The sequence below is a fragment of the Meriones unguiculatus genome, chromosome 8 (assembly GCF_030254825.1).
Source record: "Meriones unguiculatus strain TT.TT164.6M chromosome 8, Bangor_MerUng_6.1, whole genome shotgun sequence".
In the NCBI taxonomy this organism is placed as follows: Eukaryota; Metazoa; Chordata; class Mammalia; order Rodentia; family Muridae; genus Meriones; species Meriones unguiculatus.
The window spans coordinates 1,735,902-1,762,344 of NC_083356.1; the positions used below are offsets into that span (position 1 = coordinate 1,735,902).

Here is a 26,443-nt window from a genome sequence, read left to right on the forward strand (position 1 = left end):
CTCCAAACCGTGTCTTTCCTGGAGACACACACACAAATACACACGATGACAATGACGATAACAACTAAGATCTCCTTATCCCAGGCAGGGAAGGAGCCAACGGCCCAAAGTGAGATCAGTTACACACTGCTTGTCGCCTTCTTCACCATCACGACAGCCATGACGCCCTTGTTGATCAGGGCGTGTGCACAGGGGCCACTCAGGACTTCTTTGGGAATTCATAAAGGGTTACAGGACCCCAGGGCCCCTTCCTAGTTCCCCACAGACTGCTGCTTTGGGGAGTGTGGTGGGCTCCGCTCATTCTTCAGCTTGCTTGCTTTCTTTGAGAATTTTATATGGTGTGTTTTGATAATATCCACCCTGACTCCTCCCTGATCTACCCTGCACCTTACTGCTGTATTGTTTTTATAACAATCAACTCCATTTTTTTTTTTTTATAACAAGCGACGGCCTATGAGAGCTCCTGGGTGTGGGGCCCTTCACTAGAGCATGGCTGACCCATCAGGAACCACACCCTTGAAGAAAACGGAGCATCTCTGGATGGGCCCAGAAACTCAGCCACCCACAGCTCTCAGGAGTGGTGTTCACGCCCCCCTCCCCACCCCGAGCAAGGATGCTGACGGAGGGCAACCCCACTGCTGGGAGCCCCCGAATGCAGCACCTGTCAGACCCAGAAGACGCAGTTTTCTCTGACCCCTCACTGTCATAACCCTCATGCTCCCCTCTTCCGGGGTGGTCCCTGAGCTCCGGGGAGAGGGTGCAGTGAGGGTTGGCGGCTGGCCCAGTTCTGCAACGTGCTCCTTGAGACCTGGAAATCTGTACCCCAAGTCTCCCCCAGCACAAACTGCTTTGCCAATGAGCCATTTTGAGGAAGAGCCCCTCCTCCTAGACTGGGCTCCCGCCCCCACCAGGCCATGGACGGCAGACGCACCCCAGGAATCTCACTTGGAGCTGGCTTTATTTCCCTTTGGAGCTGGTGATGATGGGCAAGCACTAAAATTTCCGAGTAGCCTCTCATTTGAAGGTGGCTCTTCTCCTTCTGTCTGCTCATCACTGCTTTGGCCACTGTTTTCTCTGAACACTAGAATGGTGTCTAATCTTTGGTTTCCCTCGGTGTGAGCCCTGGATCCACCGCAGCCTCCCTTTTCCCTCATACCACACTCGTCTCGTTAGAGTCTCTGTGTCTTTGCCGCTGTCATCTGAGTCACGTGATGCAGCCGTTAGGGAGATGGGCTTTGACATTGGACGCACTTGACTTGAGTACCATCTCTGACTCACTAGCTGAGTGATCTTGGGCCAGTCTCTTTATGACTCTAGCCCCCTTCCCCCGCACACCCCGCTCCCCTACTGTAAGCAGTAACTCAGGGATTAAATTAGCTTTCCCTGTCAGGTGTGGCAGCGCAGGCCTGCAGTTCCGGCACCGGGGCGGGGGGGAAGCAGGAAATCCGGAGCTCCCACCTCAGCCACATGGATGGAGAGACCCTGTCTTTAAAGCAGTTAGGGTAAGTATGCTGTGTAGCACTTGGCACAAGGCCTCCCACATACAAAGAGCCACACGCATTGACACGTGCTCCTGTCCTGCCACCATGACAGCAGCTGGCCTCCGCCGCTTCTGCTGCTCTAGTATCTTTCTAGTCTGTGCCAGCTCCTACAGCGAGCACTCCTACACTCTGAGTCCAGCCTTCGGGACGTCCCTAAGACCCCCTCACCATCAGGACACCTCACTGTCCACAGGGCTCCCTAGTTATCCAGGACTCCAGCCTGGGCCTCAGTCCTTGGGGTAGACTCTGCTTTCTAGTCCAGGGACATACACTGGTCCTTCCTGGTCCTGGACCTTAGGTTTATTGACATTTCCATATCAGAAAGGAAGCAGAGTTAGACTCGGTCCTCTTTGCAATCTGGCTTAGAAAACCACAGGCAAAGCCATGGCTTCTGTTGTGTTCCCTGTGCCTCGGGCCAGGCTCTGCTAAGGACACTTGAGATGCAGCACCCCTGAGAGGGAGCACTCTCTCTGGTTCTGGGCTGATGTGAAAACCATTCCTGGGGTGCTCCCCTGAGGGGCTTGTGTCTATCTGCTTTGTTCCTCTCCCCCAAGCTTGTCCTGCTCTCCCATAGCCTTCTCCATAGGGGAAGCTCTCCACCACTCTCTGCCTGATCAGAGCTTGCCACCCGTCCCTGGCACACTCATAGAGGATGGATAGGACTCCACACCGAGATGGCCACCAGATACTTTGTTTTGAGATACTTCAAGAAGAGCCCATTCCACCAGACCTCCCTGTCCCCAAGGGCTGATATCTTCTGTCCTAATATCCGGCAGCTGGGGAAGGGGTCGGGGAATTGACAGACCAGTGCCCTGGAAGCCTCTGATTAACTTTAGCCAGGATGTGTTCACACAGCTGGAGGTCAGCTGCTGTCTGGTCCTGCCAGAGATCTCAGGGAAGACAGGGAACCTCAGCCAGGAGAGAAATCCCAGTGGACAAAATGGCGGCTGCGGGAGATGGTTGTCACTGGTGAAAGTGGACCTTTAAAGTCACCCTAAGCCAGGCGCTGCCTGCTCGACACAGAAAGCCTGCACAGTGCTCGCACAGGGGTCAGACTGGTGCTGGCTCTCATTTCTACCCTGTCTTGAGGTCTGTTTATTGCAGGACAGCTGTGGTCCTTAGCATAACCCAAATGGTGACTTCATGGACCTTTTTTCTTCCTTCCTTCCTTCCTTCCTTCCTTCCTTCCTTCCTCTCTCTCTCTCTTCCTCTCTCTCTTCCTCTCTCTCTTTCTCTCTTTCTTTCTTTCTTTCTTTCTTTCTTTCTTTCTTTCTTTCTTTCTTTCTTTCTTTCTTTCTTTCTTTCTTTCATCAATATAGACCTGTGAGGATGGAGCCATCTCCTTTCTCAGGACCTTACTCCTCATGAAGATCAGGTGACAGGAGACGGGTCTTTTGGAGGAAAAGCCTGGAGTGCTCAGAAGACCTTTCTTTGGATGAAGGCAAGCATTTCCCCTGTGCCTTGTTGGTAGATAAGGAGGAAGGAGGCACCATTGGAAAGATAAAGGTAAGAGATTGCTGCAAGGGATAACTCCATAGGTCCCTAATGAGGGGCCAGATAAACTCCAAATTAGACCACTATGGTGTGCAAGGGCAGCATTTCCACCTTCTAGCAAAGGGGCTTTGTTGCTCAAAGGCTTGGAGACCTTGCCTTTAGCTAGGGAAGGAGGTGGAGGAGAGACGCCCTTTTCTGGTGTTCTGGGCTCGGCAGGGGCAAAAGGAGGCAGCCCTCTCGTGCCCCAGTCCTGTGCTACCACGTTCCCCCAGCGCCGTCACGTTATCCTCTCTACCGTGAGTTGGCAGCTGAACTCCAGGTCTGGCAGAGACAAGGGCAACTTCAGTGAGCCTTCTGCGTGGTGCCAAGGAACCCCGTGGGCAGCGTGGCTTCTAGCAGGCAACTGGCCGCAAGGCTGGGGCTGGCTTCAGCAGCAGGAGCCGCTACAGTCTTGGAGGGGATGAGTGTTGTTCCTCCAACATGGCAGGTGGCAGCACTCAGGCCACAGGGCACAGCTTTGCGCATGACTCTGGGTGTGGAGGGGGCCCAGCCAGTGGCTTCACCAACAGTGTGGCAGTGTGGCTCTGGGGCCCCTTTGTCCATCTGTGTGTCTGATTGGAGCACCCACCATGTCATTGTCAAGAGCCTCCTGGCCCCCCAGAATGTGGAGCTGGACCCGAGATCCAGAAGGTACGTGCGCAGGAGCACATCAATGCCCTGAACAATAAGTTCACCTCCTTCATCAACAGGTGAGTCTTCCAGGAAGACATACTGAGACCACAGCGGGAGCCTCTCCTGTTTGCTGGGCCATATGGATGGATGGACTGATGTGACGGCGCCCGGCTGGGACCCTCATGTTTACAAAGGGCTCAGAATGGGCAATAAATGAGGTTTGGCTCTTTCCAGACCTTTAGAGAAAAGGTGGGAAATTAGATAGAGGTAGCCTTATTTTGAGAAAAGTGCTGAGTTTCTAAAGGTCCGATAGTGGGGTGTGTGTGTGCAGTTTTTGTTTGTTTGTTTTAAAGGACAGGAACGGCGGGGAGAGTCAAGTGCAAGCCAGAGGTCAGGGTCACAGTACAGAAGACACACTGAGACCTGAGGGAGAATGTCTCCTGTTCCAGGGTCAGGCCACAGAAGTTAGGATGCTGCCCCCTGGGCAAGTGCTCAGTGATGGAGGGGGCAGGGGTGGCACCCAGAACACTGGGAAGGAGCACTTGTCAATATCCAAGGGCACACAGTCAGGGCTCAGCCCCGCGATGTTAGAAAACGCACCTTCTCTTGGGAAGTCAGCGTCGTACCTCTGTGGGGTGTGATGTTACCCGTGTGGTTTCAGGTGGTGTGGGTCTGGGTTCCAGGTGGTGTGGGGTGGGCTCAGGTGTCTGTGGGTCTGGGCTCCAGGTGGTATGGGTCTGGGCTCCAGATGGCTGTGGGTCTGGGTCCAGGTGGCTGTGGGTCTGGGCTCCAGGTGTCTGTGGGTCTGGGCTCCAGGTGGTATGGGTCTAGGCTCCAGGTGTCTGTGGGTCTGGGCTCCAGGTGTCTTTGGGTCTGGGTTCCATGTGGTATGGGTCTGGGCTCCAGGTGTCTATGGGTCTGGGTTCCAGGTGGTGTGGGTCTGGGCTCTAGGTGGTATGGGTCTAGGCTCCAGGTGTCTGTGGGTCTGGGCTCCAGGTGTCTTTGGGTCTGGATTCCAGGTGGTATGGGTCTGGGCTCCAGATGGCTGTGGGTCTGGGCTCCAGGTGGTGTGGGTCTGGGCTCCAGGTGGCTGTGGGTCTGGGCTCCAGGTGTCTGTGGGTCTGGGTTCCAGGTGCGCTTCCTGGAGCAGCAGAACCAGGTGCTGGAGACCAAGTGGGAGCTGCTGCAGCAGCTGGACCTGAGCAACTGCAGGAAGAACCTGGAGCCTGTGTATGAGGCCCACATCAGCAGCCTGCAAAAGCAGCTGGATACACTGTCTGGGGACAGAGTACGGCTGGACTCAGAGCTGAGGGGCATGCGGGACGCGGTGGAGGACTATGAGAAAAGGTGACCCGGCCGCCAGAGGTTCCTGGGTCATGTACCAAAGCCCAAAGCTCCAGGGTCAGAAGGTCAGGTCATGTGGGCTCTGGCTATGGGGGGGTATACCCACCCTCTGGTAACAGCTTCCCAGGGTGATAGGTTCCTGGGCTCACTGGTCTTCTGGATGCTTCAGTTGCTGCTAGGGATGTTATATAGGCAGTTGGGTGTTTCCTGGGATGTGATGACAAAATCCAAGGCCTTCTGACGAACACCACTGGCTTCTTGACACTCACTTCTGGCATATCCATTTCCTTCCTAGTTGCTGATACCCAAGCTCGGCAGGAAGCACCGTAAGAAAGGAGAGGTTTACTTTGGCTCATGGTCTGAGGGGATACGGTCCTTCCTGGCTGGGAGCGCATATCAGCTGGCAGCTCTATGGTCATGGGCCCCTGTGGCAGTGGCTCATTGCATGGTGCCAACCAAGAGGCAGAGAGCAGAGGCCAGAAGTAGGGGTGAGCTTTAACTCCTCAGCCCTGCCCCTCAGGCACATGGCAGCCTTGACTAGAAGCTTCCTGTGGACCAAGTGTGCAAACATGTGAGTCTGTGGGCACATGTAACACTCGGATCACAATATCCACAGATCCCAGAAGCCCCAGGGCTTGTCTTGTAGTTGAAACAGGAGGTTCGCTGCCAGATAGAATCCTGGCCATATCTCTCCTTCCCCACAGGTATGAGATAGAGATTACCTTATGCACAGCAGTGAAGAACCACTTTGTGCTGCTTAAGAAGGTCAGACCAGAAGCTCTGATCCGGGCTCTGGTGTCTCCCACACCTGTATCCTAAGCAAACCTGGACTTCATCCAGGATACCTGTAGAGGGATGGGGCTGGGTTTGGTTAGGACCAGAGTTAGGTCTTCCAGCAAGTTGGAGAGGAAAGACATACAGCCAGAAACTGAATAGAAAGGGACAGGAGAGAATCCCGAGTGGCCTGAGGAAATGCACACGCCTCTCTGGGCCAAGTGTCCTGTAGGTGAAGCGGTGGAAGACTGGTCCCTGTGCCCTTCCTCTGTCCCAAAGGCTCAGTCAGTCTGAGAAAAGTCAATGTTGACTGACTGTATCAGCATCTGGCGACAGGACAGGGCAGCAGCAGAGGCAGGGGTTGGTGCAATGACAGATGGATGTATTGATGATGTTATGGGGGCCTCTCGGCAGCATGCAGACACAGCCTACACAGTCAAGGTGGTACTTCAAGCCAAAGTGCAGTCTCTGGACAAAGACATCACATTTCTCAAGTGTCTACACGACGCAGGAGGACACACCCTTCCCCACACTGCTGCCCCTCTCCAGCCCAGAGCTGCATCTGAGGGGTGTATGACCACCCTAGATAAAGGTGCTTGCACCCTCAAGTGTGACCTGCTCTGTCAGAGATCACAGAAGCTGGATGGAGAAGAGGGGAGGGGCTGAGGGGCTGACTCCATTTCCATCCCCCATCCAGGAGATTGCCCAGCTCCAGACTCACGCAAGTGAGACCTCTGATTTCTGTCCATGAACAACAATTGGGATCTGTACCTGGACAGCATCATGGCCAAGGTCCATGGCCACTTCGAGGAAGGCAGAAGCTGAGGCATTGTACCAGACCAAGGTGGGTGCTGACAGGGGAGGAGGAGCCTCTTTCCTTCTTGGGAAACATCACAGAAAGGCTGCAGCTTGTTATATTCCATCCAAAGGCGTCTCAGCCATGAAATTAGTGTGGACGAACAAATCCTAGAGGTGGCTAGCTCTTCAGGAGGCAGAGACAGGCTCCTGTTGTAAAGCAGATGCACTCATGGGCACGGTACAGTGACACAGGAAAGGAGGTCACAGCACAGCATAGTGGTGGGTGAGCAGATCCTGGTGAGGAGAGAACAGAAAGCTCCTTTCTGCTTCACATGGGGTATCAGAAGACCTTGAGAGCAAGCCGGAATTCTAAGAAAACTGAGTAATTGACAAGGTGGTGAGCAAAAGCCTCTAGTGCTCCTGCTCTCACCTCCGTTTTCACAGTCGTGAAATCCGTGTGCCAACTTGCCACTTCTGTAACAAAATGGTGAGGAGATGAGCTGGGGAGCGTGAGGTGGAGGTTTGCTTTGGTCAGTGTTGCAGGGGTTTCAGGCCGTAGATTCTCGGCCTTGGGGAAGCACAGCACGTCACAGTGGGAGCCCATGGCAGAGGGGGCAGCTCCCTTCACAGCCTCCAGGAAGCAGAGGAGAAAGGGGAGAGGCCGAATGCCGCGGGTCCCAAGAGCTCCTTCAAGGGCACTCTGTGGTGACGCACTCTTTTCTAGGACTTTCCCCCAATAGAGCCATGCTGGGTCCAAGCTAGGAACACATGGGCCTTTGGGGGACACACCCAATTTAAAGTAGTGACCCACCAAGGAAGGATGGCAGGTGCAGTTCAATCTCACTACCGCCTCCTGACCCCTGTTCCTGACCACGAGCATGCCACTTCCTCTGTCCTGAAGTACTGGACACAGGTAGAGGACAGCCACTGGTTCTCCTGCCCTACCCTGGTCCTCCCGCCCTACCCCAGTCTTCCCATCATACCCCACTCCTCCTACCTTACCCTGGTCCTGTCTGTAACCTCTTCTAAAGACACACACCCACCAGACTTCCTTCCCTCTGACTGGAACCGGGGAAGGTACTGCAGGGAAGAGTGGGCCTCAGAAGCACGGGGCTGCCTCTGCAATGCCAGGAGCAGAGCCAAGCTGGGCCTCTAGAATAGCCCTCTCCGAATACAGGATGGTGAACGAAGAGGGGTCAGAATGCTCACACTGGAGAGTGCTTAAAGAATGGGAACTACACCCTTCCCTGCCTACCCTGGGACAGGCTCAGGATGGAAAACAAGCAGGAGGGAGGGCCATGCAGGTTCTGCCTGAAAAGAGTGGGGTTCTTGGTCAGAGTTGGAAGGGCCTCTTGGTTCTGGCTTCACCACTTCTGCTTCAGGATCACATCAAGCTCCTTGGGATAGGTGTGGCCTCCCAGGACTGGTCCTTAGTCTCATCACCATCTTCCTCCTCTGGGATACTAGATCCAGGAGCTGCAGCTGGCGGCCGGCTGCCATGGGGACAGCCCGACACACCAGGGGTGATGCTACGCTGGCCCAGCTTATCCGGAGGATCTGCCATGATATCGCGAGCGTGGAGAAGCAGGTGGGTGGCAAGCGAACACAGGCACAGAGAGGCTGGGCTGCCTGGAGGCAGGAGCAGGCCAAGGAGGAGCTGGCGCAGGTGCTGTGCGAGCACCAGGAGCTGTTGAGTGTGAAGCTGGTGCTGGACGTGGAGATCACCACCTGCCACAAGCTGCTGGAGGGTGGGGGGAGCAGGTGGGGCTGGAGGGGCATCATCTGCAGAGCGGAGATTTGCACCTTCCTGTGTTGCTAAAAGAACAAAACAGGTTCTCTCTCTGTATCCCAGGCTGGCCTGAAACCCATGGTGAGCCTCTGGCCTCAGCCTCCTGAATGGTCTTATCCTTTACCTTTCTGTATTGCAGGATGTCTGGTGAGAACCCATCCTCTGTGAGTGATGTGAGTACCCTGGGGCTGGGCTGGGCCGAGGAAGCCAGGGCCTGGGACACAGTGCTGTACTAACTGGGATCTTACCTCACCTGAAAGCTTCCAGTTGTCCTGTGACAGTCAGCAGCACTTTCCACCTTTTGTCCCCTAGAAAAAGTGATTGAAAGTCACACCCTTGTCTGTCAGTTCCTCCTTCCCTGGGTCCTGCTGACTAGAGACAGGCTTGGGGGTGGTCAGTTCCCCAGGGCATCCCAGACGGCAGGCACCTGTTCTATGCCGTCCCATCGCCCATTCTGCACCCGACAGGGTCCCGTTCACCACCTCGTCTATGTGCTTCGACTTCCACAGAGGGAGACAGCAGTTACCACAGTTGACACTGGCTGACAGACACTGGCTCTAGGCTCTTCTTCCTCAGCCGTCAGCAGCAGCAGCTACGGTTCCCACGGTTGTCACCCAAGCTCCCGGAGCTCTGACTCTGGGGCTGGCCATGTGGCTGGCGGTCCCAGCACCTCTCAAAAGATCCAAGCCAAGCCTGAAGGATCAAGAGCAGGAGACCTCAGGCACTCCCAGGACAAGAGTGTTTCTGTGGGTACCCTGGCCAGGAAGGCCACTTGATAAGCCCAGAGATGCCTGTCACGCTTGAAGCCTCCAGCCCTGAGTCTTAGGACTTCCTCTAGCACACGGACTATCCACTACCCACTTCAAGCTCTGATTGACAGGGTCAGCTGTCGGTGGTCTCATGCGGGCTTCTGACTTTTCTTGCCTTCAGCTCTCAGGAGGCTTTGGAAGCTCCAGCCCCCTGGGCCTTCTTGAGCGAAGGAGGCGATACTCATCCAGAAAGGGAAGAGGAAGGCAGTGGGGAGAAAAGAGGAGCACGAGTCTCAGTGGTCTAGATTTCTGCCCTTCTCAGAAGGTGGGACTCCAGCAGCCTTCTCTGTCCCATCAGTGAGGCCATGTCCAGTGACTAGATTGATCAGGAGAACCTACAAGTTCGTGGGTCCTCTTCGCAGACCACGCGGAAGAGACTCACAGCCCTTTTACCACCGAGTGTGGTGTCAATAACGGCCACTTCCGCCCGCCAAGCACCTACTATGTGCCAGGTGGTCAGGAACCCTGCATGTGTTGCCCCTGATTGTCACCTAGTCCTGCAGGAGATGCACAGGTCACACCTGCGGGACGCGCAGGGAAGCTGCTCCTCAGAGTGGCTGACCTAGCCCGCGTCACACCCCTGTGAGCCAGCTCAGGCCTGGCAGGCAGCGGGGTTGATGACTTCTCACTGGAATGTCACGATGGTCACCTCCTTAGGGAAGGGATGTCAAGGTCACGGTCCTCAGTAAGGCAGCAGATGATTCTGGCATTTGTGGGGACTGTGGCTATGCTCAGCCCTTGGTCCTCTCTCTGGGGCTGTGATCTCCAGGACTTCCCGACTCTACAGTGTCATTGCCGTAAGTCCAGCAGGCAGACGTCACCTGTCTCTGGTCCTGCCCAGCAGGTCCTGGCTTACAGTGGGGTATTCTTAAGACTGGCACAGTCTTCCCCTCCCTTGCATGACCTAAGGACTCTAAATTTCTGCTGTATGTGCAACAAGCTGCCTCTGAGCAGTGTCAGAGGTGCACATCCGCCACTCTGTCGATCTCTCCAATCGTCCCCGTCTAGAGACAACGTGACCCTCCTTCCATTTGCACAGCCCTGTTGGGTAGCTGGCAGCCAGCCCCGGGGACTGCTGGGAAAGTCACTTCAGGCTGCGTTCTGGGGAGGTAGAAATACTCCAAGCGATGTGCTTGTGTCTCTCACATCATCTACAAAATGAATCAAATGTATGCAACACACAAATGTAGCAGTTAAAGCCACAGAACTCTCAGAGGAAGGGGAGATTTGTGTAACTCTGGGATCAGGGGTAGATGAGACAAAATAGATAAACTCCTGGGAATCATGAAAGTTTAAAAACAATTAAAAGAGGTTGTTTTGTTTTATTTTGTTGTGTCTTATTTGAGACAAGACCTCTGTAGCCCAGGCTGGCCTCTGTAGCCCAGGCTGGCCTTAAACTCATGACTCTCTACCTTCTTCAAGCACTGGGATTATAGGTGTGAACCACTACGGCCAGCATTGTGGTAGGGCTTTGGGCCAAGTTAATAGTTCACACTTCCTGGGGAGGTGTGAGCAAACATCTCAGCCCAGGTCGGGCACTGATGACAGACCAAAAAAGCGAGTCCATCTTAGTGAACCAGTAGGTTTGCAGGGAGCTCCAGCAGGAGCACAAGGGAGGAGTTACATGCAGGAGCATGGCTAAGTCACCAAAAGCCCACGCCAGCGTGGGTGCTGGGCCAGGAGAGCCGGGCCTCTGGAGCTCCCTGCCCAGCCGCGGGCAGTCCCACAGGACAGGCATCTCTCCTCAGTGACAGCTTACTCCTGTGATAACTGCGGGTGGCCTTGAGGCTGTTGGAACTTTCTGTGCTCTCTGGGTCTGATAAGTTTCAAGATTCTCCGAGCCTCACGGTCTCCCCTCTCCCTCTTCGGGGAGCACTTCAGGGCACAGGACACTGCTATACATCTCACACTACGGAGAAAGTGGGAGGAGCCAGGCGTGATGGTGTGTGTTATGTTTGAGAGGCTGATGTAAGAGGATCGTGAGTTTGAGGCCACCTTGAGGTAAACAGTAAGGCCCCTCTCTCCAGCCACGAAAACCTTGCGGGTAGGTGAGAAAATAAGGATAAAGGCAACCTGCAGATGGAGAAAAATACTTATGACTCGTTTCTAGCCAGGGCCTGGTGCTCTGACCAGAGCGGAACTCTTGTGACTCAACAGGACAAGGACAGCCTAGCAAAGGAAGGAGCAAAGGGGCTGTGAGATGGCCCAGCAGTTAGGAGCACATACCACTCTTCCGAGGACCCAGATTCGATTCCCAGCACCACATCAGGTGGTTCACAACCACCTGTGATTCCAGCTTTTGGGGCCCAAAGCCTCTGGCCTCTTCACGCACCTGCGTCCACATGCACAACCCTCCCCGCAGTTAAAAATCATAATTTCTTAAAAAAAAGAAGTGTGCAAAGGACTTCACTGGATTTTCATCTAAAGAAAGTATACACACGGCCAGTGAGCACCTGAAAACATGCTCAACATAATTAGACTTTGTGGAAAGGAGGGATCAAACCCACAATTTACACTTTATAAGACAACTATATTATTAAATATATTAGTATATAAGGAAATAACAGACGTTGGTAAGGATGTGGAGAAGCTGAAACTTTTCGTGCTTTTGGCTTTGTTTTGAGACAGGACCTCAGTACGCAGCCCTAGCTAGCCTGGAACTCTCTATGTTGACCAGGCTAGCCAGAGATCTGTCTGCCTTTGCCTCCCAAGAACTGGGTTTAGGGGCATGTGCCATTAAGCTTGGCACAGAGGTTAGAGTCTCTGTATGGCCCTGGCGGGGATGGAGAGTTGGCTCAGCGGTTAACAGCACTTGCTACTCTTGCAAAAGACCCAGGTTCAATTCCCAGCATCCACATGGAGGCTCAGAACCACCCGTACTCCCGTTCCAGGGGGTCCATGGTCCTCTTCTGACCTCAGAAGGCACCAGGCATGCATGTGGTACACATACATACACACAGAGCAAACACTCATACATGCAAAATAATAAAATAAAGATGAGGATTGCCATGTGCCAGTAAGTCCACTCCTAGAGACACATGGAAAGGAACCGAAATCAGATATTTCAACAGTATATAGAATGGAGCTCAGAGCAGTACCATCCAAAACAGCCAAACATCCATCTGTGAATGAAGAGCTAAGACTGAGGCTCAGTATATACTTACATGGGTTTTGTTTTGTTTTGTTTTAATCCATGAAAAGAAACACTGTAGCACTATCTGTTACAATGTGAGTGACTCCTAGGGGAGAAAAATCATTGCTAAATAAAAGAAGAAAAAAAGAAAAGGAAAAAGGAAAGCTGGGTCCTCCCATTGCGTGAGCTGTTCATAGGAAGTGTCTAGACTCGGACATCCGGATAGGCGGAAATGGGGAGGAGGGGGTTGCTGGCAGTGGGTGCTGGCTTCCTTTGGGGGTGAGGAAATGTTTTGAAACTAGGCACAGGTCTATGTCACAGGGGTCATAAAAACATCACTTAGTTGTTCACCAAAATGGTTAGTTTTATGGTCAACAGATTCCATTTCAATGAAACTCCGACCTGATCGTGGGAGTGTTACGGCAAAGAGGCCAGAGAAGCTGTCACAGAAGTCCCCCGGTCTCCCGCCATTCATTAAAGCCCATCTGGCGTAGACCATGGACCGCCGAGGGCCGCTAGGACACACGGACTAGGTGCCCTCTATTCAACTGGCCTAGGGCAGGGCAAGCTAGTCACTGACAGCCAGGACACTGGCTACGGCCAGGTGAGGCAGCCTCAGGTTCCCTTACCAGATCACCGGATCACCGGATCACCAGATCACTGGCTTGGTTAGCTGGCTGCCTGGGTCTCAGGCTTTGGAGGACAGGTAGGAGCCCAGTGCCCGCCTTCGCCTTGATGAATGTGAGCTGAGGTGGTCAGAAGAAGCTGACAACTACCAGATTTCTCTCATCAGCCAGAACTGTGGCCTCTGCCCCGGAGCTCGTACTAGGATGTGTGTGTGCCTGTGCACATGTGAGTCTGTGTGTGTGTGTACAGGTTGGCACACATATGTGGAGGCCATAGTTCAAGTTCAGGTATCTGTCTATTGCTCTCCACACTATCTATCTATCTATCTATCTATCTATCTATCTATCTATCTATCTATCTATCTGTCATCTATCTATCTATCTATCTATCTATCTATCTGTCTGTCTATCTACCTATCCATCCTTCCATCTGTCCATCCATCCATCATCTCCTTGAACTTGGAGTCCATCAGTTGGATTTAGCTAGACTGATTGACCAGCAAGCCCTTAGGATCCTGCTGTCTCCGGCCCCCAGTGCTGTGGGTCGCAGGTACATCTCACCAGGCCTGGTTTCTGTGAGGATGATCACGATCTGAATTTGTACGGCAAGCACTTTGTTCACTGCTCTGCCTTCCCAGCCCTTTGGGTCAGGCATTTAAGGTCCACTGTGGCTGAAATTCTCAACCCACATGGCAGCCAGCTAAGGTGAGCACAGGCTCCAAGCACCGCTGGAACCTTCTCTCCTTTCAGGCTTCAGCAGAGATGAACAGTCCCCGAGGCGGGCTGTCTTCCTCTGTCCCTGTGTATGGTAGATGCCTGTCATGGAGAGGCCGTGCTGACAAATGCTGAGTGAGTCATCTGGGAAGGGGCAGCTTCTCAACCCTCTCCTGCTTTCATGGTCTCAGGGATGCTGGATGGAAGGATGCACGATTGCCTCCCCCTGTTACCAGCTGGAGCCTCTGCCTCCCACGCCAGGGCTATTACTGAGCAAGAAGACACTGAAAAGTGATGAACTGAGACATCGGAGCTGAGACAGGTGCTTAGGCATGGAGGGACGGGATCCAAATAGCTGGGTGTTTACCACTGCAGGTCGAGAGTTAGGCAACGCGGAGGCTCTGGGAGGTGAGAGCTGGGCCCAGGGGCCCAGAGGGCAAGCGTCTGCTCCAGGCATCCATGGTACAGACAGCCAGGCTACGAGAGGCCCAGGTCACTGGCGGCAGCCTCGCCACCAGCAGCCAAGCAACCGTGCAGCTCCTCACCCGCTGTGCCACCTCGAGGAAGTTGCCTAACTTCCTTGGGCATTACTGTCTCATTTGAGAAGCGGGTAATAATAGTGCCGGCCTTCAGGACTGTGGCAGGGATTAAAAGAATTCCTATGTGAGGCGCTTACAGCATGAGCCTGACTAAGGGTTAGCCAGCAAGTCACGGTCATCTTCATCCTTATTATTTACAAGGCACCTCCTCGGGGAGGAGGTGGAACAGACGTTGGTGTCCCCATCCTTAGGGATGTAGAAACAGAGGCAGAGGAAGGCAGAAGGCCTACCCACTGTTAGGTAGGCCATGAGTGGCCCGGGTGAGACTATGACACGTTCCTTCCGAGTCCCAAGTCGACACACTCTGTCAGAGGTGTGGGGTGAGGAAAAGATGGAGCGGGTCAAGTATGCTCAATGGAAGTTCCTGGCCAGAGAGCTGATGGAGGTGGCAGGAGCCAGAGCAGGCCTGAATGCCACTTCTCACAGTGCAAGGCTCTGGGAGCAGAGCTGTCACCAGAACATTCCCTGTCCTTCATACCCAGCTCCTCGGGGTGAGCTCACATCTGGCCTTGAGTGCCAAAGCGGCTGAGCACCTCTCCTGCCCTCAAGTGGTCTGACTGTGGCCAAGTGTCCAGGGATGGCAGCTGGCCCAGCTGACTCAGGGTGAGACCACTTTTGGGGATTCACCTACGACATACTCACAACCTGGTCCTTCAGCCCAGGAGGGCTGGAGGGCCTCAGCTGATGTCATCCAAATAGCCCAGCTCATTTTCTCTAATTTTGGAGATAATTACTTTGCTCAGAGACCCACCTGCCCCTGCCCTGGTGCCTCTGGCCGCTCCCACCCCCAACCCCACCCACACAGGAACAGATTCTGCCTCCGCACACACATGCTGTCTAGGCTCTCTCGGGCTCCCTTGCCCCATGCACAGCCCCAGATCTGGATGTTCTCTACCCACGGTCACCCTCCATCCACAAGCACCTCAGCCTAGTGGGTCTTTTCCTCACAAATGACCCGTGTCTCACCATCCTGGGCTGCTTCCCGACTTCTCAGAACAGCCAGTTCAACCCTTCTTTCCTTGAAAGATTGAACCCCAAGCCTCTTCTGCAGGCAGCAGCACACATTCAGTCTCCCAAGCTTTGCCTCTTTGCTCTTTCCTTTTCTAATGATGAAGCTGCATCTCACGGACTCATGTCTCCCTCAGAGATTGTCTCTTAAGAGACTTACTGACCCAAGACCTCTGGAAAGGCACAGCAAACACACCACCCAAAGCCATGGGGCACAAACACGACTGTCACCACACATGTGGAAGCAGAGATGCAGAGAAAACTACACTTCACTCAAGTAAACAAGAGAACTGAGTATAAAACCAAGAGCTTCGCAGAGAAAGCTGAACGGATAAGGCACAGGCCTTTTCCTTGGATGTCCAAGCCAGATCTTCCTGCTATCTTCAGGGTTTGATTTTACGACCTCATAGTTGTCTTTCCCCTTCCCCGTTTTACAGGTGAGCAATGCTGTGTCCGTAAGACACGCATGGATGGCAGAGCATCACTCAGAAGTCAGTTGTCCCACAGACAGACACCTGCATGGGGACAGGTGGGTGAAGCCTCCATCCAAGACCATAGGACCCCACAGCAGGGGGTCTGGCTCCCCCCCCCCATTCTCTCTAGCTCTCACTAACGCAGGGGCAAAGGCAGATCCTTTGGACTCTTGGTGAACTCCATTCTGGTTTTCTTTGCTCCCTCCCTTTCCCCTCTAGCAAAAGGTAGACATCCCAGGTGCCCATCTGGGCCCACCCTTCCTGTGGGTGGTCCAGCTCTCTGGCTTCCTCCTCTATTATCATCCTCATCAACAACACTGGGCGTTTCATTCCTAATGGCCAGTATCTGATTGACTAATTCACACCACTGTGTAAATGACTTGGTAATAATCTACTGAGCTGTTTCTCTCAGGGACACTTGCCTCTGTGGGGACAGTGAGAATAAGCTCTTTGGGGGCAGGGTACTTTGGACCATCTCCATCAGAAGTTGGTTATGTGTCCAACAAATACTTGCTAAGTTCATGGACACCAATAGATGTGATATAACGGCTACAAAGTGCTTCCTACTGAGTTTTATTATTATTGTTCTTTGTAATGGTCAATTTTCTGGGATCATCAGTGGTCTGGGAGAGGCTGGGGCTTGTAGGGTCACCACCCCTTCCCTGTCCTCAGCACCTGATGCCATTGTGTGGGAATGTGCTGATAAAGATGCCAGCTGGAGAGGACGGAGGGGAGGCAGGCCCGGCCTCTGGCTCTCTAGCCGCCAGCACCGGTTACTGGATATCAGGGATGTTTCAGGCCTTGGGGACCACTTCCTGGGGAATAACACGTGCAGCGCCTGCCACCCCGCACTGATCTCGTGTCCCGTTCTCCCCGGGAGAAGCTGAGACCAGAGAGGCCGAATAGAGTGGTGGGGCAGAAACTGGTCCCTGGGGTCCAGGCCACTGGTGCCATCCCAGGTAGACAAAATCCCAACCTTCCATCTCTGTGTTTACTGCGTCTCCAGCAAGGGGCTGCCTACTGGGAGGGGGCTGATCTTGGGCTGCAAGGAGTCCACCGAAGGGGACATCACTGGCTCATAGACCCTCACCATGAGGCCAGAGGATGAGGCATCCATGGGAGGACAGGGAAAATCAAGGAACAGTTGGTGGGCAAGAGCAGAGGATGAAGGACACTTCTGGCTGAGAAGGGGTGTATGTCTGGGGACTGTGTATGGCATTGGCAGGGATTCTGTGCCAGAGCTGCACTCTGTGGGCACTGAAAAGCCCTTCAGAATCACACAGACATACTGTGGGCACTCAGAGGAGGCTAAAGACAGGGACAGAGGAGGCAGGAAGGGAGAGGGGCATGCTGGGTGTCTCTCTGGTCTAGAGACACTCTGTTGCCCTCACAAAAGGAAGCTAGGATGATGCGGCCGTCAGAGGAGCACTGAGGAAGTTGCTTCCATAGCCACTGTCTGATCATGCATCCAAGAGCATGCCTGGGACTGAGAGAAGGGAGCCAAGCTCAGAGCCCGCTGTTTCGGTCCAGGAAGACCCAGGAGTAGAGGGTAGAGTGTGAGAGAATAAGAAATGGTGTGTGGAGAGAATGGATGGAGGATGGAGGCAAGACAGGGAGCGAAGGGGTGGAGGAAACGCTCTTTTCATACCAGCAATGAGCACAGTATGGCATGAGGGGATGGAAAGGAAAACAGGGGAGGGGAGAGAGTGCATCCCTTGCCCAGTGAAGCCAGACAGAGCCCCTGCCCATCCTGTGTCCAGATTTCTCTCCCTTTAGGATCCTACTCAGCTAAGAACCTCAGCTCACGGTGGGCCCTTGGCAGGGACTTTGAGGGAGGCCATTCTCCAGGCGTGAGGTAGCCATGGGCTAAACGGGGTGATCACTGAGGAAACTGGGGCCCATCATGGGAGCCACTGACCCGGGATGGAGGGAACACAGACAGAGCCACTGGGAGCACACAGCAAACAAACCCATTGTGGCGCACGGCTGTAGAGCAGTCCTCCCACGGGCTTTCTGGCCTTAGTGTTGTGAAGTCTGGCCTTCCACCCAGGTTCCTCACTTCTCCGGCCTGGGCAGCAGGAGCTGCAGTTAGGGCGCATGGCTGTCCGCTGGTTCCTGCCCTTACAAGCAGGTACACATGGCAGGAGAGAGAGGGGCATGACAAAACAGAGCGCCCATGGCTTTGACCTCCCCAGACCATGTCAATCCTCTCTACCTACTGCAGTTGAATCCCCACCAAACTCCTCACTCTTGCCTTTTCATTTTCTCCCGTGGCCACAAGGCCTGTCCCTTAAGGGTGCCGTGGGGGATTTTCCAGCTCTCCAGGAAGTGTAATATGCACATGGCGGTCATGAGCTCCTAGCTATTGTGGCCTGGGCTGCTCAGGTCCCTTGCTAAAGATAGGGTCCTGACACCCTAGTCCTCCAAAAGAGACGCTTCTCTCCATGGCTTATGTCTGCAGGAGGCCTGGGGAGAATGGCTGCCTGGCCGGGATCCCCCTTTCTAGGACAGAGGACCCAGCTGTGGTAGAGTCCTTGGTCACTGTACTTAGTGGCCTGCTCTGTCCAAAACGTCCAGACCACCTCTGCCTTCTGAACCCCTGCAAGAGAGCCAACTGCAGAGATAGATCTGAGAGACACGTTAGAAGGCCACCGACATTCCCCTGAGGAGGCTGTGGCCTGGGGCAAATTACCTTATTACAGCGGGTTAATTAGATAAGACCCAAATTACCTGAGCAAAGTTTGCAAGCACAGCAATCCCACAGTTTCATGTTGTCTCAGGGGCAGGGAGGCCGATCTCTGGCTCAGCACGGAGAAAATGACTTCTTGCTCCTAGGCAAGCCAAACCCACGAATTAAGCCCTCCACTGCCCATCTGCCAGCCCCATGCCACGCGTATATAAAGGCACCTGCTGGTTCTCACCACAGCCAGTCCAGCCTTCAGGATCTGCCTTCCTCCTGCACCTGTACCCACCTCCAACTCCAACATGAGCCGCCAATTCACCTGCAAGTCTGGAGCCGGCAGCAGGGGCTTCAGCGGCTGCTCGGCAGTGCTGTCTGGGGGCAGCGCCTCCTCCTACCGGGCAGGGGGCAAAGGGCTCAGCGGGGGCTTCAGCAGCCGGAGTCTCTACAGCCTGGGAGGGGCCCGGAGCATCACCCTCAACATGGCCAGTGGCAGCGGGAAGAACGGAGGTTTTGGATTTGGCCGGAACCGAGCCAGCGGCTTCGCTGGCAGCATCTTTGGCAGTGTGGCCCTGGGGCCTGTGTGCCCCACTGTGTGCCCACCTGGAGGCATCCACCAGGTCACAGTCAACGAAAGTCTCCTGGCCCCCCTCAATGTGGAGCTGGACCCCGAGATCCAGAAGGTGCGCGCCCAGGAGCGGGAGCAGATCAAGGCCCTGAACAACAAGTTCGCCTCCTTCATCGACAAGGTGAGCCAGCTGGGCAGCGGACTGCCCGGGAGCAGCTCTCCTCTCCTCCTCTTGGAGCTGTTTCTTCAGGTCCTCAAGAGGTGTTGAAGTTGGGTACACTTCCAGCACACCGGGACGGTACATTCTGTCTCTTAGCATCTTGTAAAAGATGCTCTGTAGTCCGGAGGGAAAACACCGGCAGTTCCTGCTGGCACAGGCTTTCAGGGCTACCCACAGGAAACTCTGGGGAACAGATACGGGCCTTGCTCTGGGGATGTGGTACCACTGCTAAGCCTCATGGTCACACAGGCCACGGGGAGAGAATCAGCCTCAGGGTGCAGAACACCTATCTTCTTCTTAGGCACGCTGACCTCGAACCCCAGTCCTGGCTGTGGATCAGGGCATGAGTGGGTACGTGGGCACCTCAGGCCCTTTGGGCTAAAGGGTGTCTCCACTGTGGGTGTTTGTTTGGTGGTCAAGGGTCACTACCCCTTCAAGGTAGGGGCAGAGGAGCTCTGGAGTCAGGGTTGGCAGGCTCTGTGGGGAAATCACTTGTTTCCTCTGGGTTGTTGTGTCCTTACCTCTGGGGTGGAAACCATTGCCTTCCTCCCGGGCTTGTGTCAGTTTAGAAAGAAAGCTCATGCAAAGGTCTTGGCAGTATGCCTGGCCGGGACTAAGTCCTCCCCAAATGGCAGCTGTTGTCTCTGGGGAAGGGTTCTGAGGAACAGAGGAAACTCAGACCTGGACAAGACCTGATGGGAGCCTCAGAACTTCCTGGTGCGTGAGGAGACCCAGAGCCTGGTCAGCTGTTGAGGAGCTTTGGTCCCAGGAGAACCACAACCTCTCAACCTCGGGCAGAGGGGAGATGCCCAGTCCCATTGGCGACCTGGCCATGTCTAGTGGTGTGCTGGGACTATGGTGTCCTGGGTGAGGTTAGCACTGGGCTCAGGAAGAAGCCAGGGTGGGTTCAACCCAGCCAGGAGCTGGATGACGTGCTAGAGACCAGCAGCAGAGTGCACAGTCTCACCTCAGTGCAGAGTTCCATGTGGCCTTCCCACGTGCTGTGTACGCAGCCTTGCTTAAACATGCCTGTGCTCACAGGCACCGGGGAGGAAGCCAGTTTTTAAAAACTGCTCCCCAGAGCCAGGTAGGAGGGTACGTGCCAGTGCTTTCCAGGGAGTTCCCTGGTCTGGTGAGGGTCAGGCTCTGTCTGCCTGTCCACTGTCTTCCCTGACTATGAAAGCTGCTTGGAGAAGGGAGATGGCATCTGTGAGAGGAGACAGGACCCTGGTGTGGGAATTTGAAATGCCCAGAATGCCCTGGTCTCTGCACTTTGACACGGAGGGCATCAGGTGCGGGTGGGCCTCATCTGCAGAGCCGGTGGCCTTTCCGGACAGACGCACCCAGCTTGGCCCTGTTCTGCCCTGTCAGGGTGCTCACGCCTCACTCTACCTTGGCGTCAGTGGCTGGTTGGATCCCCACAGTGAAAGGACGCTTGTCTGGGTTTAGTTCTGAGTTCTGCCTTTAACTAAACCTTCAGACCTTAGAAAGAAGCTGAACGTCTTCCTGCCCCAGTTTTTATTCCATGCATCACGGTTAGCCATTTGCCCACCTCTCACAGCTGTAGAGGGGTAAAGAAAAAGGCAGCCAGAGTGCTGAGCATAACGGACCTTTCGTGACACGTAGGGTGAATTCTGTGGGCTCAACAGCAGCTGGGTCTGGGTTCCAGGTGCGCTTCCTGGAGCAGCAGAACCAGGTGCTGGAGACCAAGTGGGAGCTGCTGCAGCAGCTGGACCTGAGCAACTGCAAGAACAACCTGGAGCCCATCCTCGAGGGCTACATCAGCAACATGCGGAAGCAGCTGGAGACGCTCTCTGGGGACAGGGTGAGGCTGGACTCCGAGCTGAGGAACGTGCGTGACGTGGTGGAGGACTACAAGAAGAAGTGAGTGGGGAGAGAGCCCGTGGCAGGGCAGCGGGCCGTCCCTCTGAAGGGATTGGGAAGTTTGGCTTCCAAGTTTCGGAGGTGGAGACTGGTGTTCTAGGCCATAGCAAGCAGTCACCATGTCAGAAAGCTGGAATGTTGTCTTAGTTAGTTAGTTAGCTGGTTAGTTAGTTAGTTAGTTAGCTAGCTTTAGGTCTCTACTGCTGAGACAAAACACAAGTTGGAGAGGAAAGGGTTTGCTTGGCTCACACCTCCGAATTGCTGTTCATCAGTCAGGACAGGAACTCAGGCAGGGCAGGAGCCTAGAGCAGGAGCTGAGGCAAAAGCCATGGAGGGTGCTGCTTACTGGCCTGCTCCTCACGGCTTGCTCAGCCTGTTTTCTTACAGAACCCAGGACCACCAGCTCAGGGATGGCTCCGCCCACTATGGGCAGGGCCTCCCCCATTGATTGCTAACTGAGCAATGCCTTACAGCTGGATCTCATGGAGGCATTTCCTCAGCTGAGGCTCCCCCCTCTCTGACAACTAGCTTGTGTCAACCAGCCAGTACAAATGTGCTCAGTGTCAGTCTAGACACTGGGGACAAACGTCCAAGCAGCTGGGCAGCTCTGGCTTGGGGCTGACAATGGGCAACCATTACACATTCTCAGAGCTTCCAACTCCCGGGAGCCTGAGGCACAGCTTGCATTTGGTGTGAGGTGGCTTGCTTCCTGTACCCTCCCAGGTTCCCTGGAGGCCAGTAACTCCACATGCTTCCTCTGCTTTTTCCAAACTTGGCCACCATCCTCTCCCCCAGGAAGCCTTCCTTGCTTGGCTGGCCCTTTAATTTTCTGTGCCCCACTGGCTGGCATTCATCTGTGCACTCAGGGTCTCCCCTGGGAACATCAGGGCTCTTGGTAATGGATATAAGCTCACATCCCTGGTCTTTCCACAGGTATGAGGAGGAGATCAACCGACGGACAGCTGCGGAGAATGAATTTGTGCTGCTGAAGAAGGTGAGGAGGACAGACCTGAGGCCAGCATCTGGCCAGAGAGGCTGAGCCTTTCAGCATGCTCTGCTGCCATCCCCACATGGGAGGAAATAACCACTAGGGACTGGGGACCACGATGTCCAGGGGAAAGGAATGAAGAGGCAGGGAGGATGGTGGGATGAATCAGCGTGAGGGGCTTCCCAGCACAGATGCTGTAGAGGACTTTCCCAGTAGCCTGGCTGAGAAACGCTTTCTGTGGGGCAACCACATTCCTGCTGGTGGTGGGAGATGGGGCCTTCACCTCCTTTCTCAGGAGCCACACAGGGGAAGAGAGTGTCTCCTTCTTCCAGCCAGGCAGCTGGGCTGGGCTGAGTGTCACCTTCCAGATGGCACCATGAGGTGATCATGGATCTCTGGGTGTTCTTTCAGGATGTGGACGCGGCTTATGCCAACAAGGTGGAGCTGCAGGCCAAGGTGGACTCCATGGACCAGGACATCAAATTCTTCAAGTGTCTCTTCGAAGCTGTAAGTCCCTTGACACCCCATTCTTCAGGGTGGCCAGTGTCTGAGGGCCTGGGAGAGTCACAGAAGCCAGCTATGAGGAAGGTACCCAGGTCAGCCATGTACCCCACATGTCATTCCTGAGAGCCCCTCTCTACCCCAAGGCCTCACTGCACGGCTGCAGACTCTGCCTAGGGCCCAGCCGGGCATTCTCTTTGCACATGAAGCTGACAACCTTGTGTGCCAGGCCCTAGTGGCACCGCTAGAACCGGACAGTGGTCAACTGATGTACTCTCCTGCCCGTGCTCCCTGCAGGAGATGGCTCAGATCCAGTCCCACATCAGCGACATGTCCGTCATCCTCTCCATGGACAACAACCGGCAGCTGGACCTGGACAGCATCATTGACGAGGTCCGAGCCCAGTACGAGGAGATCGCCCTGAAGAGCAAGGCCGAGGCCGAGGCCCTGTACCAGACCAAGGTGAGGCGCTGAGGCTGGGCCGGGGGTGGCAGATAGGGTGACAGTGGTGTGAAGGCTGATGAGTGACAATGCCAAGACCAGAGTCCGCCATGCCCCCGTGCCAGAACCCTTCACTTAGGGATGTGGGGGCCTCACAGACACCATGCTATCACCCTTACCCATCTCTGTGCTTTGGAATTTCCAGTTCCAGGAGCTGCAGCTGGCAGCTGGCCGACATGGGGATGACCTCAAAAACACCAAGAATGAAATCACCGAGCTGACCCGGTTCATCCAGAGACTCCGCTCAGAGATCGAGAATGCCAAGAAGCAGGTGAGGGACCCTGGCCCTAGGCCAGGGGCAGTGCACCCAGTGGGGGGCGTGTGAGCTTCCCAGGTGGCTCCAGCACCGAGAGAAGACGCCAGTGAGGCCCCTGCTTCCAGCTCTTGGGCGTCTCTGGGGACCTCTCTTTCCTACTCTCTCCAAGCGCCTTCCCTCCGGAAGCCTGCCCTGGCTTACAGGCTGGGCTGTGGCCTCCTCCCCCAGGCTGTGCTCCCCCATCTGTCTGCAGCTTTTGGCAGTTCCTCCTGGACAGTTGCCTGACCCCTCAGCTCCCCGGGCTGAAAGGAGTCCACGCCCCTCAGCTGCTTGAGCTGAAGCTACACATAGCAGTAGCTTAGTAAATGACACTGAAATGGCCGAAAAGGAAAGGTGGACTCGGGGGGGGGGGGGGCCAGGAAAGAACTAACACAGCAGTTAGCCTCACATTAGCAGCTGTGGACAGAGCTGCCCAGAGAAGGAAACGACAGCAGTACCTACAGTCCCATCAGCTCTAATCCCTACAAAGCCCCGTTCTCTGTGTGCCAGATGAGAGGGGCTGTGGGGTTCGTGGCTGACCTCACCCCATGTTCTTCCCATGGGCTTCAACACAATTCTGTGGCCACGTGTGTAAGCCACCCCTGCTTCCTTCACAGGTGGGTCAAATGAAAGGAGGCATGGAGTGCTGAGCAGAGAGAGGTGCTGGGCACCCAGGGTGGAGGTGCCGGGCACACAGGGGCGGTGGTCCCGGGCACACAGTGAGCACCCGGCAAATAATTGTCATTCCTGGGGAATCTCCTTGCTGTGACCCTCGTCTGTAGGCTGTGTGTCTGGGCAGGAGCTGTCACTGCTTCTAGCTGCTGGATTCTAGCACATTTTCTTGTAATTCCGCTCCTCTCAGGCCCTAAGCCAATCAAGAATAGAAAGCCTCTTGCTTCCTCACTGTGCAGCCTGGCAACCAGTGTCTGTGCACCCCGAAGTGGCTATGGTCTCCAGAGGGTAGGGAGCATGCTCCCCCCCCCACAGGCATCTGGGAACAGGCACACGGCTGAGATCCGGGAGGGCTTGACGACCCCTTCCAGCCTGAGCAGAAGTGTGGTGGGCATCCAACGGAGCTTATATGAGGGGTTTGGCTGCAGATAACGCCCACGCCTCCTCCAGTTTTCTAACTTCTCGACTTCCATGCGTAGGCTGCTAACCTGGAGACAGCCATCGCTGACGCTGAGCAGCGAGGAGACAGCGCCCTCAAGGACGCCCGGGCCAAGCTGGACGAGCTGGAAGGCGCCCTGCACCAGGCCAAGGAGGAGCTGGCGCGGATGCTGCGTGAGTACCAGGAGCTGATGAGCCTGAAGCTGGCGCTGGACATGGAGATCGCCACCTACCGCAAGCTGCTGGAGAGCGAGGAGTGCAGGTGAGCGGACTGTGTCAGCTGGGCTGCCCGTGCTTGGAGGATGCGGTGGGATGCCCCTTCTAACTGTATTTGTACCTTTCTCTTTAATAGGATGTCAGGAGAGTACCCTTCTCCAGTCAGCATCTGTGAGTACCTGTGGGCCGGGACCTGAGTCATGGGCAGTGCACAGTGGAAGGGACTCCACACACCCGTTCCTCTAGATGAGGGCTCTGAGAAGCAGGAAGGAAAGTCTGAGGCCAGGGAGCATGAGGGCAGGTCTCCTAACTTCCTGTTATCCCAGGACCCTCTCATCTTCATCACTCTGCCTCCTGGGGGGTGGCAGCGAGGGCTAGCCTCTGCCTCAGGAGATGGGGAATGGCAGTGAGGGATAGCCTCTGCCACAGGAGATGGTGGGTGGCAATAAGGGAGAGCCTCTGCCTTAGGAGATGGGGAAACAAAAGACGAATTCTAAGAAAATGATGTGTTTGCGTAGGGTGTGGGTTAGGCTTTCAAGGCTGGGTTTGCAGTTACAGTCAGATCTGCGCTGGGGATTTAGGGAGGGTGAAGAAACTGCAAGAGGGGCACTGCAAGCTGGCAGGGCTGGATCTGGGATCTGGATTGCCATCTGCGGGGAGCCAGCAGGAGAAAGAGGTTGGGGCAGTGGTGGGTGCCCAAGACACGTGGGCACACGGGTACCTGGTTGAGGGCGATGGGGCTTGACTCTTAGTGCAGCCACAGTGAGTAAGTTGACACGTGGGGAGCTCGGGGGAGGGGTCTTTGGAACAGTCTCCCCAGGGTAAGGAAATGACTATGGTCAAGTTCTCACAGAGCCCTATCTGCCTTGGGGGGAAGGAGAGCCCCCTCCTTGGCTCCGCCTGAGTGGGTCTGAATCTAACTCTTCCCTGCAGCCATTATCAGCAGCACCAGTGGCAGCGGCTTCCGGCCCAGCACAGTGAGTGGTGGCTACGTGGCCAACAGCACCAGCTGCATTTCTGGAGTGTGCAGCGTCCGTGGTGGGGAGAGCAGGAGCCGAGGCAGTGCCAGCGACTACAAGGATACCCTAACGAAGGGCTCCAACCTGAGCACCCCCTCCAAGAAAGGCGGCCGGTAGAGAAGGCTTCCTGTGGCCTTTCTCCCTCAGGCGCTCTGCTCCCCAGCCTACTGTCCCCCCTCCTACTCCCTTGTTTCACCCCCGGGCCCCTGGATTTGTCTTCTGCCAATGTCCTTCTCCCTCCAGCGTTCTGAGCCTGGGTAGCTCTGGGCTGCCATGTGTGGTGCAGCTCTGACAGACCCCAGGCGGTTCCCAGCTTCAGCTCAGGTCCAGCCTTTGCCTTCGTCCTCACCATACTGCCTGGCCTCTTGGGTCTCCATCTGGGCTTTGTCATCTGCTGAGCTTTTATCTGAGCTCCTGCCTATGACAGGAGCTAGCTATGCCCAAAGGAAGACTAACAGAGAACCGACTAAGGGTGCCCAGGCCACCCATCCCCGGCAGCCTCATTTTGAGTGGGACCACTCAGAATAGCGGGACTCCGGCTTCACTTTCCTGCACCCAGAACCAGAGGAAAGGGGACGCCCGTGGCTTCTCTTGTATTCTTTAAAGCCCTCCCTGTTGCATCCACAATAAACAGTGCAATCTGATGGCTTAGTCTCCGAGTATTCAGAGTGAGCGTAGGTCAAGCTC

The 26,443-nt window shown here is 55.1% G+C and overlaps 1 protein-coding gene and 1 pseudogene across 1 annotated transcript; both read left to right on the plus strand.

The window, feature by feature from the left end:
• The first annotated feature begins 2,497 nt into the window (after positions 1-2,497).
• LOC110566744 (keratin, type II cytoskeletal 74-like) lies at positions 2,498-9,188 on the plus strand (annotated as a pseudogene).
• A 9,473-nt stretch (positions 9,189-18,661) lies between these two features.
• Positions 18,662-26,400, plus strand: Krt71 (keratin 71). Its single transcript, XM_021628264.2, has 9 exons — positions 18,662-19,203; positions 20,912-21,126; positions 22,060-22,120; positions 22,526-22,621; positions 22,913-23,077; positions 23,262-23,387; positions 24,563-24,783; positions 24,874-24,908; positions 25,671-26,400. Exons 1-9 carry the CDS (start codon positions 18,760-18,762, stop codon positions 25,871-25,873), a joined length of 1,566 nt encoding a protein of 521 aa, XP_021483939.2. The 5' UTR covers positions 18,662-18,759; the 3' UTR covers positions 25,874-26,400.
• The last annotated feature ends 43 nt before the right edge of the window (positions 26,401-26,443 follow it).